This window comes from Sapajus apella, unplaced genomic scaffold, assembly GCF_009761245.1.
Source record: "Sapajus apella isolate SASKATOON/1434 unplaced genomic scaffold, GSC_monkey_1.0 scaffold226, whole genome shotgun sequence".
NCBI classification, from domain to species: Eukaryota; Metazoa; Chordata; class Mammalia; order Primates; family Cebidae; genus Sapajus; species Sapajus apella.
In genome coordinates this window covers 287673-302956 of record NW_022437166.1, presented here as the reverse complement: position 1 = coordinate 302956, position 15284 = coordinate 287673, and the positions used below count along the sequence as shown (strand labels likewise).

General features: G+C 33.4%; 2 protein-coding genes and 1 pseudogene across 2 annotated transcripts in view; 2 read left to right on the top strand and 1 right to left on the bottom strand.

Moving 5' to 3' along the window:
- LOC116544655 (zinc finger protein 257-like) overlaps positions 1–13110 on the top strand; it is a 41415-nt gene extending 28305 nt beyond the window's left edge. Inside the window, 3 exon segments of the mRNA XM_032271194.1 lie at positions 10355–11708; positions 11710–11781; positions 11783–13110. Coding sequence (XP_032127085.1) covers positions 10355–11708; positions 11710–11781; positions 11783–11981 — 1625 coding nt within the window. The 3' untranslated portion in view covers positions 11982–13110.
- The window catches only part of LOC116544661, a 383530-nt pseudogene that overhangs the window by 103667 nt on the left and 264579 nt on the right, over positions 1–15284 (bottom strand).
- LOC116544652 (zinc finger protein 726-like) overlaps positions 1–15284 on the top strand; it is a 432536-nt gene that overhangs the window by 322179 nt on the left and 95073 nt on the right. The window lies entirely within an intron of this gene.

Genomic DNA, 15284 nt, shown 5'->3' with positions numbered 1-15284 from the left:
GCAATTCTCCTGCCTCAGCCTCCTGAGTAGCTGGGATTACAGGCACGTGCCACCATGCCCAGCTAATTTTTTGTATTTTTAGTAGAGACGGGGTTTCACCACGTTGACCAGGTTGGTCTCGATCTCTTGACCTCGTGATCCACCCGCCTCGGCCTCCCAAAGTGCTGGGATTACAGGCTTGAGCCACCGCGCCCAGCCTGATTTTTTTTTTTTTTTTTTTTTTTTTTTTTTTTGAGTTGAAGTCTTGCTCTGTGACCCAGGGTGGAGTGCAGTGGCACCGTCTCGGCTCAGTACAACTTCCACTGCCTGGGTTCGCGCAACTCTTCTGTCTTAGCCTCCTGAGTAGCTGGGACTACAGATGCCTGCAATGACCCTCGGTTAAGTTTTGTATTTTTAGTAGAGATGGGGTTTCACCATATTGGTCAGGATGATCTCGAACTCCTCACCCCAGGTGATCTGCCTGCCTCATCCTCCTGAAGTGTTGGGATTACAGGCGTGAGTCACTGCACCTGGCCTTTAGTTGATTTTTAGTGGTTGTTTTATCCAACATGGAAATAGTCGTATTTTTACCATGTGTTTAATGATGAATATATATTTTTTGTGTATGAGAAAAATACTTCTGTGATTTGAAGTAACTTTTGAAAGGATTTATAATTCTGTATTTTTTTCAGTTTTTCTCTTAAAAAATTTATTACTGTAAAAACATATAACATAAACTTTATTATCTTTTTTTGAGATGGAATCACGCTCTGTTGCCCAGGCTGGAGTGCAGTGACATAATCTCAGCTCACTGCAACTTCCACCCCCCAGATTCAAGTAATCCTCCTGCCTCAGCTTCCTGAGTAGCTGGGATTAAAGATGTGCACAACCATGCCCAGTTTATTTTTGTATTTTTAGTAGAGATGGGGTTTTACCACGTTGGCCAGGCTGGTCTTGAACTCCTGACCTCAAGTGATCCACCCGCCTTAGCCTCCCAATGTGCTGGGATTATAGATGTGAGCACTTAGTCTAAAACTTACCGTCCTTAATCTATTTCAGGCCTAGGCATGCTGGTGGCTCACATCTGTAATACCAGGATTTGGGGAGACAAGACAGAAATATCACTTGAGCCCAAAAGGTTGAGACCAGGCTGGGCAACATATAAAGGCCCTCTCTCTACCAAAAAAAAAAAAAATTAAATAGCATGGTGGTGTGCACCTGTGGTCCTAGCTCTTTGGGAGATTCATGGGGGAGGATTACTTGAGCCTGGGAGTTTGAGGCTGCAGTGAGCCATAGTTGTGCCACTGCAATCCAGCTTGGGTGATAGAGTAAGACCCTGTTTCAAAAAAATGGTACATATACATTTCAGGAATGTGAAGTACATTCACATTGTTATACAAGAGACTTCTAGAAATTTTCCATATTGTAAAACTGAAACTCAATACCCATTAAATAACAACAACCTACTTTACCCTCTCTCCAGCCCGTGACAAACACTGTTTTACTTTCTGTTTTCATGAGCGTGACTACTTAAAATATCTCATATTAGTGGAATTATATAGTATTCATCATTTTGTTACTGGCTTATTTCAGGTGACATAATATTCTCAAAGTTTATTTTAAAATGTGACAAGATTTTATAAGGCTGAATATCATTTCATTGTATTTATGTATTACATTTTAAAATGTGTTTCCAAATTAAAAGACATCTGGGTTGCTTTAGCCTTTTGACTTTTGTGAATACTAATACAATAAACATGATTGTTCAAAATATATCTTCCAGGTCCTATGTTGCATATTATAGATATAGATTCATAAATGAGATTGCTGTATTTTATAATAATTTTATTTTTAATTATTTGAGGTAAATTTATAACATTTTAAAATAATAGCTACACTCCTGATTTTTAACAATCAACCATGGGTTTCATTTTCATTGCATCATCAACAGATTTGGTATTTAAAAAAAAATTATAGTGTCGTTCTAATGAGGATGAGGTGATTTTGTTTTTTATTGTGATTTTTATGCATTTCCCTACAAAACAGTAATTTTCCATGTTCTTTTAAATGCTTTTTTATTTGTTCACATTTTTGATAAAAAATTTGTTCAATTATTTGACCATTTCTAAATGAACATATTCAACTTTGTTGTTTAGTTTTAAGACTTATTTATATATTCTGAATATTAACTCCTATCATATGTAATTTGCAAATATTTTCACACATTTTATATGAGGCTTTGTCACTATTGAATATTTTATTTGGGTGCAAAACCTTTGAAGTATAGTGCAATTAAATTTTTCTGTTATTTTCTTTGTTGCTGATGCATTTAATGTTGTGTCTAAGAAAATGTTGTCATGACCAATGTCATGGTTTTTATTTCTATATTTATTTCTAAAAATTGATTATTTTATATGTGTAAGTATTTTATTTAAAATATTTTTTATATATGGTTCAAAGAAATAATTCAGCTTTATTTTATCACTGTTGATACCTAGTTTTCAACATTATTTTTGGAAGAGATTATCTTTTCTGTATTATACACTTATGGCAACTTTGTGGAAGATTATTTGATCTTATAAAAAAGGGCTCATTTCTTCACTCTCTATTCTGTACTTTCATCTGTTTAATCTGTCTTTGTGTCAGTACCACACTGTTTTTATTTTAGCTTTTAGTATGTTTTGAAATCAGAAAGTATAATGCCTCTTTGTTCTTTTTCCTGGGTTCCTGGCTATAGTTCATAATCGAGGTTTAAATTTTTACACAATATTTCTTGTGTTGGCCTGTTCTCATGCTCTCAATAAGAACATACCCAAGACTGAGTAATTTATAAAGAAAAGAGATTTAATTGACGCACACACTTTCACATGGCCGGGGAGGCTTCACAATCATAGCACGAGGCAAGAGGAGCAAGTCATGTCTTACGTGGTGGAAGGCAAGAGGGCATTTGCAGAGGAACTCCCTTCTATAAACCCATCATATCTCCTGAAACTTATTCACTATCACAAGAACAGCATGGGAAAAACCAACTTTTATGATTTAACTACCTCTCACCAGGTCTTTGTCATGACACATGGGAATTACGGGAACAACAATTCAAGATGAGATTTGGGTGGAGATACAGCCAAACCATATTATTTCTGTTAAAAACTGCTATTGGGATTGTTATAAAGATTATATTAAATTTGTTCACCACTCTAGGTTGTATCGACACCTTTGAAAAAATTTAATTTTTTACCCCTGAGTCAAGAATATGTTGAAGAGTCTGTTTTAGTTTTATATACTTATGGATTTGCCAGTTTTACTTTTGCTTTTAATTCTTAATTTTATTGAGTTTTAGTCAGAAAACACACAGTGGATAATTTTGGTATACTTACATGTATTTCCTGTTGTTTTTAGATAGAACCTTATTCTGTCACCAGGCTGGAGTGCAGTGGCATGATATTGGCTCGCTGCAGCCTTAACCTCCAGGGCTTATATGATCCTTTTACCTCAGCATCCCTAGTAGCTGGGACTACAGACATGCACTACTATGTCTGGCTAATTTTTTGATTGTTTGTAGCACTAGGGTCTCACTATGTTGCCCAGCCTGGTCTCAAACTTCTGGCCCCAAGACATCCTCTTACTTTAGTCTTCCAAAGTGTTGGGATTATAGGCATGAGGACTTGATGCTGCCATGTAATCCTCAATGTTGGATGTAAGACTGGTGGGAGGTGTTTGGTTCCTGGGGGAAAATTCTTCATGTGTGGGTCGGCACCATCCTCCTTGAAATCAAAATTTTATACTCCATTAATTCAAAAGAGAGCTGGTTCATTAAAAGAACCTGGCTCCTTCACCTCATACTTGCTTTGTCTCTTACCATGTGATATGCCCAGTTACTATGCCTTCCACCATGATTGTAAGCTTCTTGGAACCCTCACCAGAAGCAGATGAGAACACGCTTCTTGTACAGTCTGCTGAAATGTAAGCCAAATAAATCTTTTTTCTTTATAAATTATCTACTCTCAGGCTTCCTGTATATGCAAAATAATTAATATAATCTATAATGTTTTCTAAGTTCTCTGTTTTCTTATTGCTGTTTTATCTAAATTTTCTATTTATTATTGAAAATGGGGTCTTGATGTCTACAATTATGTTACTGTGTATTTCCTGCTTCAATTTGTAGATATTTGCTTCATATATTTTAGAGCCCTGATGATATATAGATAGATAGATAGAATAAGTATTATATTAATTATGTATCTATATAGATTTTTTTTTTTTTGAGATGGAGTCTTGCTTTGTTGCCCAGGCTGGAGTACAGTGGCATGATCTCAGCTCACTATAACCTCCACCTCCCAGGTTCAAACAATTCTTCCACCTCAGCCTCCCAAGTAGTTGGAATTACAGACGTGTGCCACTGCACCCTGCTTTTTTTTTTTTTTTTTTTTTTTTTTTTTTTTTTTTTCCTGTATTTTTAGTAGAGATGGGTTTCACCATGTTGACCAGGCTAGTCTTGAACTCCTGACCTTAAGTGATCCACCCACCTTTGCCTCCCAAAGTTCTGGGATTAAAGGCATAAGCTACCATGCCTGGCCCTATACAGATATCTGTATGTATACATATATATGTTATATATACACATATCTATCCATGTGTATACATATAGATACATGCATGTATGGTTAGATACCAGTTACAGATTCATAGTAAATTGACCCATTTTACCATTATATAATATCAATCTTTATCTCATTCTAGTACTTAAGACATATTATGGCTACTTTAATTATGACTACCTCACCCAATTGTAGTTACTATTTGCATTGAATATAAATTTTTTTTATTCTGTTACTTTCAGCCTATTTGACTAAATGCTAAAATAAATCTCTTGTAGGCAGCATATTATATGCTGTTTTTCTTAAGTCAATTAGACATTTAACTTTTTAAATATATATATATATATATATATATATATTTTTTTTTTTTTTTTAAATTTTGAGACAAATTCTCTGTCAACCAGGCTGGTTTGCAATATTTTGATCATCACTCACTGCAGCCTTAACCTTCCAAACTCAGATAACCCTCTCATTTCAGCCTCTCAAGTAGCTGGGTTGCAAGTATGTGCCATCACACCTAGCTAGTTTTTTTGTAAAGACACAATTTTGCCATGCTCCCCACTCTGAGATGTTGACCTTCTGAGATCAAGCAATCAGTCCACCTTGGCCTCCCAAAGTACTGGGGTTACATTTTTTTAAAAATTGGTTTAATTAATTGGTATTTAAAATGATTACTTAAAGAAATATTTCTTTTTTTTTTTTTTTTTTTTTTGAGACTGAGTTTCACTCATGTTACCCAGGCTGGAGTGCAATGGCGCGATCTCGGCTCACCCGCAACCTCCGCCTCCTGGGTTCAGGCAATTCTCCTGCCTCAACCTCCTGAGTAGCTGGGATTACAGGCACGCGCCACCATGCCCAGCTAACTTTTTGTATTTTAGTAGAGACGGGGTTTCACCATGTTGACCAGGATGGTCTCGATCTCTTGACCTCGTGATCCACCCGCCTCGGCCTCCCAAAGTGCTGGGATTACAGGCTTGAGCCACCGCGCCCGGCTTAAAGAAATATTTCTATTACCAGTTTTGTTATTATTATATGTGCTTCTTATGGATATGTTTTTTCTCATTTCCTGTTTTACTGCCTTAAATTTTGTGTATTTTAATTTTGTAGTGACATGTTTTAACTATTTTTTTATTTTGTTTAGTATGCTTTCTAAAAAAATCTTCATAATCATCTTGAAAAATGAAGATTACATAAAATATATTGAAGTTAAAACATTTTAATCTCATAAGAACTTCAATTGAATACAAATACTGTATATTTTTGTTATTAATATAAATTATTTTACATTTTATAACTAATAACAGATTTATGCAGATTTATATTTGTTTTTCATATTCTATAGAAGAAAGTTAGGGTTTTTATGCACATTATAGTAAATAATTTTTTGTGTGTCTGTATATTTACATTTAATAGAGAGCTTTATATTTACAAAGCCATGATGCTGTGTAGAATTTTATTTTTTAACATAATAGACTTGTTTTAGCATTTTCTGTATATATATGTGAAGTCTCACTATGTTCCTTGGGATGTTCTTGAACTCCTGGTCTCAAGTGATTTGACTTGCCTGAGCCCCCTAAAACTGTAGGATTATAAACATGAGCCACTGTGCCTTGCCACCATGTAGCATTTTTTTGTAGGACAGTGCTAGTCATGATGAACACTCTCATCTTTTATTTTGGAAAATCTTTATTTTTATCTTTTTTTGAAGTAAAATAATTTCAAGTCAACTATTATTGGTCTTTTTTAAAATAAATTTGGGAAGTACTTAGTCTTTTTTGTTTTCGAGTAAACTCAGTATTATTTTTTCCCTATAGTCTTCTTCCAAGATTTTTTAATGAATATATTGATCTACTTTATGCTGTCCAATAAGTTTTATATTCTATGTTTTAAATTTGTTTTGCAATTTTAAATTGTTGTGTTATATATTTTAGAGCATGCCACCTCATACCAGTTAATTGTGTTTTGAGTTTTTAGCTTATATTATGTTTGTTTATGATAATATTTAGTTCTGAACAATTTAAGACAGTGTGGAGCAAAATCAAATATGAATCAGCCATACATCTATTGCCAATATAATTATCTCTATGTTTGCCTTTATAAATATGTAGATTACATTAAACTGTATAAACATCTTTACAATGTTAATTATTTTAATCTTTGAACAAGAGCATGCTTGGGTGTATTGTTTATATATATTTGTGAATTTTTCAGTTTTTTCCATTATTGCTTTATATTATTATTCCATTTTGTTCATAGAAAGTAATCCATAAAATTTTAGGGTTGGTTGGTTTGTTTAAAACAGAGTCTTACTCTGTTGCCCAGGCTGGGGTAAAGTGGCACATCTTGGCTCAGTGCAAACTCCACCTCCTGGGTTCAAGCGATTCTCATGCCTTAGCCTGCTGAGTAGCTAGAATTATAGGCACATGCTACCAGGCTCAGATAATTTTTGTAGTTTTAGTAGAGACAGGGTTTCACTATGTTGGCTAGATTAGTCTCAAACTCCCGACCTCAGGTGATCCATTTGTCTTGGCCTCCCAAACTGCTGGGAGTGGAGACATGAGCAACTGTGTCTGGCCAATTTTTTTTTTTTTTTTTTTTTTAAGATGGAGTCCTGCTCTACCTACCAGACTGGAGTGCAGTGGCATGATCTCAGCTCACTGCAACCTCCGCCTCCCACGTCCAAGTGATTCTCCTGCCTCAGCCTCCAGGTAGCTGGGATCACAGTATTCATCACCACACCTGGCTTATTTTGTATTTTTAGTAGAGACAGGGTTTCACCATGTTGGCCAGCCTGGTCTTGAACTCCTTACCTCAGGTGATCTTCCCACCTCTGCCTCTCAAAGTGCTGGGATTGCAGGCATGAGCCACCACACTTGGCTTGAAATTTTAATTTTAAAACATTTGTTAAGATTTATTTTTTTACCTAACAGGTGGTCTATCAAAAAGAATGTTGTATGAGCTATTGCAAAAGGTGTGTTTTTTGATGTTGAGAAGTATTCTCTATATCTCTGTTAGAAATACTTGTTTTATACTGCCTTCAAGTTCACTGTTACTAACATTCTCGTTTCATTATCAGAGAAAGTGAGATGTCAAAATATCCTACTATAATTATATTGCTTTCTGTGTATTTCTTCAATGATATTGATATTTACCTTACAAATTTGAAAACCTAATATGAGATACATACACACACACACACACACACACATTTTTCATAAGTTCCCAGTGAATAAATCTATTATTGTTTGATGTCCTTTGTCTTTTTGGAGTTTTATCTTCACATACATTTTATATAATATTACAGTTTTTGACTTAAAATGTAGCTTGTATAATATTACTTTGACCTTTTCTGCTCTCATTTGGTTAACATTTGGATAAAATGCCTACTTCAATCTTGCCACTTTCAGACTTTTTAAATTATTACTTCTTTTTTTTTTTTTTTTTTTTTTGAGACAGAGTTTCACTCTTGTTACCCAGGCTAGAGTGCAATGGCGCGATCTCGGCTCACCGCAACCTCCGCCTCCCGGGTTCAGGCAATTCTCCTGCCTCAGCCTCCTGAGTAGCTGGGATTACAGGCACGCACCACCATGCCCAGCTAATTTTTTGTATTTTTAGTAGAGATGGGGTTTCACCATGTTGACCAGGATGGTCTCGATCTCTTGACCTCGTGATCCACCCGCCTCGGCCTCCCAAAGTGCTGGGATTACAGGCTTGAGCCACCGCGCCCGGCCTAAATTATTACTTCTTAACTGACTCTTGTAGAAAGGCAAGTCAGGTCATGAGTTTTAATTTTTTTTAAATAAATCCTTTTATTGAAGGTATGTCTCTTGATTAAAAAGTTAATTATGTATATATGTAAGTAATTTTCTGGAAGACAGATACTTCCAAATGTTATTTTATTAATTATTTTGATTCTTATATATTTATCCCTCATTGTCTTTCTCCCTTTTTTTTTTTTTGGATTTCCATCCGAGTCTGCTTGCTAGGGAATCCTCATTTTCTCTCTTTCTGTCTTTTGTGTCTGTTTCATTGTTGTATTGATATGCTTTCACTTATTTCTTATTTTCTTTTGGGTATTTATACCAATATTTTCTTTGTGATATCTCGAAGATTACATGAAACCTCTAAAAGATAAAACAGTATATGTTTAATCTGGTGAAAAATGAACTTCAGTTACTTACAAAAATTGTTCCACATTATGTCTGCCCTCAACTTTTTTATTGATGTTACTGATTATATCCTTTTAAGTTGTATATTTATTAACAGATATTTACAATAATTTCTGTACTTTTATTTTTCAAATTTTAGAGAATAAGTGTTTTCTGTCCATCATGATAATACTAAGGATTTCTATTTTTGTGTATGTACATTTCCCAGGAACTTAAGTATTTTTATATGATTATGTATTGTTTTCTTGCATCATGTTATTTTCAGTGGAAGAAACTTTCATCATGTTTGTGATATATAGGTCATATGCTGTGTCAATATACTGTCTCTGGTTATTTTGGGAGGTCTTTTATTATTATTTGGTAGGGCATTTTTGCTGATGATTATTCTCACTTGACAGCTATTATTCTTCAGGACTTTGACAATATGACACAGATTTCTTCAGGCCTGAAAAATTTTCTTTTGAAAAATTCACTGTTTAGTGTATAAGTTTATACTTATAAATATCTCGTGTGTATGTTTTAGTTTGTTTGTTGAACTTCTTTATTTTTGTACATTTTTTAAAAAATTGGTTATCTCTTTTTGTATTTTTTGCCTCCACAATTACTGTTTTTAAAATATTTTTAATATTTTTGTTATTCTTGTTTTTCTGATTTTCAACAGTTGTCTGTGCTCCTTTTACTTATTATTATTCAACTTATTTTAAATTTCTAAAATCTATACATTTTTACTTTATAATAATTGATTTCTGAAAATTTCATAATTTTTTTTTGATGGGGCTGTGTTGCCCTAATATTTTGTATACATTGTAATCTTTGACTGAGACTTGGAGATGTGTGTGTGTGTATATATATATATATAGTTACCTAACACAACCTTTATAATGTAGCTTTGTCCTGGCATAACCTGAAACCAGTTGTTAGGACGAGATATTCTGGGAGCCTTTCAGATACATTCTTAGAATGTGTCTTGTCTGAAATGTTTTCTTTATTTTCTAGTTTAAAAAGTTTATTTGCATTTCTTGTTACTAGTTATTAATCACTTGCTATACTTGTTCCCTGTCTTTGGTACTGCAGTCTCTCTACTGCTGTAATGTTTACCTTTGGTCTCAGCAGTCTCAGATTCTCATTCCAAAGTATACTCTTTTTCAGTACTTTATTTAATGGGAGACTAAAACCAGTGTATTGAAAGACCCAAAGAGCCAGACATAATAAATGTGTGTGCCAATATTTTTCCTGTCTTTTAAATAGAAACAGAGTTAGCAATTTACTTCCACAGGCACTGTGTTATACTGACTGGGGTGAAGGAACTACCGTGTCGGGTTGATTTAACAGATTTTTCTTTTTCTTCTATGTTGCTTTTTACCTTGTGTTCACCTTTTTTACCTTGTGTTCACTTCACACACTTAACTCATTTATAAATTTTCCAAAAATGTATTCTGGTCAGTGTGATTTTGTTACATTTATATGTTTATGAATAAATTAGAGCTTGTGGTATTTTGCTATGCCATCTTGCTTATGTAGTTTATACAGTTTTATAGGTTATATTTGTAAAAATATATTTAACTGAGTCTAGTAAGTGGAGTAATTTGTTGTTTTATTTTCTTTTAGTTACGTGTTCTCATTTTGCTCAAGACTTTTGGCTAGAAGAAGGCATAAAAGTTTTGTTCCAAAAAGACATACTGAGGAGATATGATAAATGTGGACATGAAAATTTACAATTAAGAAAAGGCTGTGAACATGTGAATGAGTGTACCATGTGCAAAGGAGGTTATAATGGACTTAACCAATGTCTGATAACTACCCAGAGCAAAATATATCAATGTGATAAATATGTAAAAGGCTATTCTAAATTTTTAAATTCAGAAAGACATAAGGTAAGACATAATGAAAAGAAAACTTTTAAATGTAAAGAATGTGGTGATTCATTTTGTATGCTTTCACAACTAACTAGACATAAGATAATTCATATTAGAAATAATTCCCATACATGTGAAGAATGTGGCAAAGCCTTTAACCGTTCCTCAACCCTTACTCAACACAAGATAATTCATACTGGAAAGAAACCCTACAAATGTGAAGAGTGTGGGAAAGCCTTTAAGCGGTGTTCATACCTTACTGTACATAAGAGAATTCATACTGGAGAGAAACCCAACAAATGTGAAGAGTGTGGGAAGGCCTTTAACCGGTCTTCATACCTTACTGAACATAAGAGAATTCATACTAGAGAGAAGCCCTACAAATGTGATGAATGCTGCAAAGCTTTTAACTGGTCCTCAGCTCTTACTAAACATAAGAGAATTCATACTGGAGAGAAACCCTACAAATGTGAAGAGTGTGGAAAAGCTTTTTATGATTCCTCAACCCTTTGTAAACATAAGAGAACTCACAGTGGAGAGAAACCTTACAAATGTAAAGAATGTGGCAAAACCTTTAAGCTGCCCTCTACTTTTACTCAACATAAGATAATTCATACTGGAAAAAAACCATACAAATGTAAAGAATGTGGCAAAGCTTTTAACCGTACCTCAAAACTTAATCAACATAAGATAATTCATGCTGAAGAGAAACCCTACAAATGTGAAGAGTGTTGGAAACCCTTTAACCGGTCTTCATACCTTACTGAACATAAGAGAACTCATGCTGGAGAGAAACCCAACAAATGTGAAGAGTGTGGGAAAGCCTTTAACCGATCTTCATACCTTACTGAACATAAGAGAATTCATACTAGAGAGAGGCCCTACAAATGTGATGAATGCTGCAAAGCCTTTAACTGGTCCTCAGCTCTTACTAAACATAAGAGAATTCATACTGGAGAGAAACCCTACAAATGTGAAGAGTGTGGAAAAGCTTTTTATGATTCCTCAAGCCTTTGTAAACATAAGAGAACTCACATTGGAGAGAAACCCTACAAATGTAAAGAATGTGGCAAAACCTTTAAGCAGCCCTCTGCTTTTACTCAACATAATTCATACTGGAAAAAAAACATACACATGTAAAGAATGTGGCAAAGCTTTTAACCGTACCTCAAAACTTACTCAAGGTAATTCATACTGGAGAGAAGCCCTAGAAATGTGAAGAATGTGGCAAACCTTTTAATTATTTATCAAAACTTACTGTACATAAGAGAATTTATGGTGCAGAGAACCCCAACAAATGTGAAGAATGTGGCAAAGCTTGTAACCATTCCTCAAACCTTACTAAACAATCCACATTGGAGAAAACCCTACAAATGTGAAAAATGTGTCAAAGCTTTTAACTGTTCCTCAATCCTTGCTAAACATAAAGGAATTCATAATAAGAGAGAAATCCTACTTTTAACAAATCCTGTACATTTACTAAGCACAAAATAATTCACAATGGCAAGAAACCCTTCAGATGTCATGAATGTGGCCTATAGTCTTTACCCAGTTCTCAACTCTCATTAAACCTGAGAATTCATGTGGAAGATAATTATTACAAATTTGAAGAATGTGACAAAGCCTTTAAAAGTTCTCAACCCTTATTACACATAATTTATACTGGACAGAAATCCTACAAGTGTGAAAGGTGTAACAAAGCTCTTAACAAGTCCTCAATTTTTAACAGATATAAATGTTTCATACTGGAGTGAAACTTTATAATTATGAATGCTGTCAGTGCTTTTGACAACAACTCAAACTTTTCTAAACATAAAAAAATTATACTAGTTCAAAACTGTAGAAATAGAAATAATATGAAAAAGCTTTTAAATGTTTTTCACACTTGATTGCAGGTAAAATATACCAGAGAAAAGTCCCAAGTGTAAAGAATATAGCTAAACTCTTAACCAATGTTCACAGCTTATTGCACAGACAAGCATTTATAGTTGAGAAATGGTGTACAAATGTAAAGAATGTGGAAAAGTCATTAATATCTACTCATATTATTCAACATCAGAGAGTTCGTACTTAATAAAAGTATTTTAAATGCAATTACTGTCAAATGATCTTTCAGAAATATAAGCCTTTATAGTGAAGAAGAGTTTATTCTGAAGACAAACATTACAAATATAAAGAGGTTTGTAGTACTTTTACTTGTATCATAGATCTTCTTGTACACAGTTTGTACTAGAGAATAACCCTAAAGCAGTTGCTCAAATTTTGTTCAACATTAGGGAATTTATATTGGAGAATTCAGCAAATGTAATGAATTTGGAAAAAACATTTTTTTCAAAAACTACAGAAAACAACAGAGAGTTCATACTAAAATATATTTTTGCAGATGCAATAAGTAGAAAAAAGTATTTTAATTCTAATTGAGTTTGTGTAAGTATCAGAGAATTAACACTAGAAATATCTAAGGCACTAATACTTCAGACATTAAACTAAATCAGAGTGCTGAGTATAGAAAATAATCCAGAACTACAGTTGGTATGTATATTGATTTTATATAACTTTAAAATGAGAAGTTTCTTTGAAAAGTTATAATTACATTTAAATATATTTTTTGATGGAATTATAAAACTTTTAAAAAGTAAATAATGATGTAATTCAGCTCTCAAATTCCTTCATGCTGTTTCTTTATTTCTATTGTATTCACCTGTGAAAGAATGTGATGAACTATTGCTGCATCAGAGATATGAATGGTACTTTCTTATTAGGTGGGAATTATGACCTATTCTATAAAAGAGTAGGGACATTGAAATGTAAGATGCATGATAAGAGTCTGTGGAGAGGCTCTTTGTGGTTAACTTAGTCAGCAATGTATGAGGTAGTTGTCCAGAATAATAGTTTTCCATGTTATCATGAGAGAAAAACATTTTTAAATTTAGTTAAATGTAAATTAATTAAAATAATAGTATATAATTTTGCTGATTTTACTTAGATTATATGTGGACTTAATTTTTAATATTTTATCACGTTAAGAGCATTATGCATTCTAGCTCATGCCTGTAATCCCTTTCGGAGGCTGAGGAGGGCTGATCCCTTGAGGCCAGGAGCTTGAGATCGGCCTGAGCAGGATGGTGGGTGGCTGTAACCCCAGATACTCGGGAGATTGAGGCAGGAGAGTCACTTGAACCCAGGAGGCAGAGGTTGCAGTGAGCCAAGATCGCACCATTGCACTCCAGCCTGGGCAACAACAACAAAATTCCATTAAAAAAAAAAAAAAGACTTGTGCATTCAATGAAGCATTATTATTTCACTAATTTTAACATACCTACACCTTTCTGAAGTGTGTAGGTAAAATATGGTAGCGATATACTGCTTGGTAACATAGTGGAATAACACCTCTAGCAATCTCTTCTGCCAGTGGCTTCAAACTGCAAATAAGTTAATTATTTTTCCCCATAGGTTACATTTTTATCCTTTTATTCACTTGAATTTATTCTTTTTAATTTTTGTGGTTACACAGTATGTGTATATATTTATACCATCTATGGCATATTTTGGTAGAGGCATATAATGTGTAATCATTACATCAGGATAAATAAGGTATTCATCACTTCTAACATGTACTCTTTTTAGTATAATCTGTTTAGTAAAGTAACTTAAGATACTTTATTTTAAAATACCTTTGGTTATTTTTAAACATTAAAAGTACTTTATTTTAAAATTCATAATTGTTCTTGACTACAGGGTCATTTTTATGGTCATAATAAAATTTATATAGAAGTATAAATAAAAATGATACATTTCTAAGTCCTGCATATTTAAAAAATTTGGCATGTAGTTTTCTTTGAACATGTTTCCTCTAGGCCTGCAAACACAGACTTTTAGTTTTGATTTACATAGAGTTAAATATTTACTTATATTACTCTAAAGATTTAGCTTAGGTGTAAGAAAATTATGAAGTAAGTGTGTTTGTGAGTATAAGTTTTTATCTGTTTTCAAAAGAAAAAAGCAGTACTGGAACAACAAAAAAATAAGGTGACTAGCTTGCTAAAAAACTAAAAACCTCAATCATGTTGAAAGCAAATCAAAACTTTGTGCATTGCATCGAATTCATTGCTGAAAAATGTTAGGGCTTATGGTTCAGGATCTCCCTATGCATATTCTCTGTTTTTTCTTGTTTAGTACTCATGCTAGACCCATCATTTTCTGCTTTTATAGTTTATAAATTACTTAATGTGAACTGGTGACAGATTCTAAGAATGATTTGTATAAAATTTGAGAGTACACACAAAATAATTTTTAGATGTAATTCTAAAATTAGTGTATTGTTATATTTTATTTAAACATTTTATTTTGTTTTATTGGAGAAACCTTTATAAGCCTAATTTTCTATAGTTACTGTTTCTTTCACTTTTTATAATTGACATAAGTAAATCTATTGAGTGAGACAAGTTGCTTTGGTAAGTACTTGGGAGACTTCATAAGTCATAAGGATGTTTTTACATATAAATGTAGCAAACAATCATTACAGTTATTCTGAGTAAAATATGCTTTATAAGTCATAAATATTTTTGCTGGAGTTAGTTTGTAACTTCAAGTCAGAGATGGAAAATAGCAATGGTGAAGAAATAACATTTATTCATCAAGTGGAGAGGACATTTATTTTCAGGCTGCAAAGCTGACTTGTT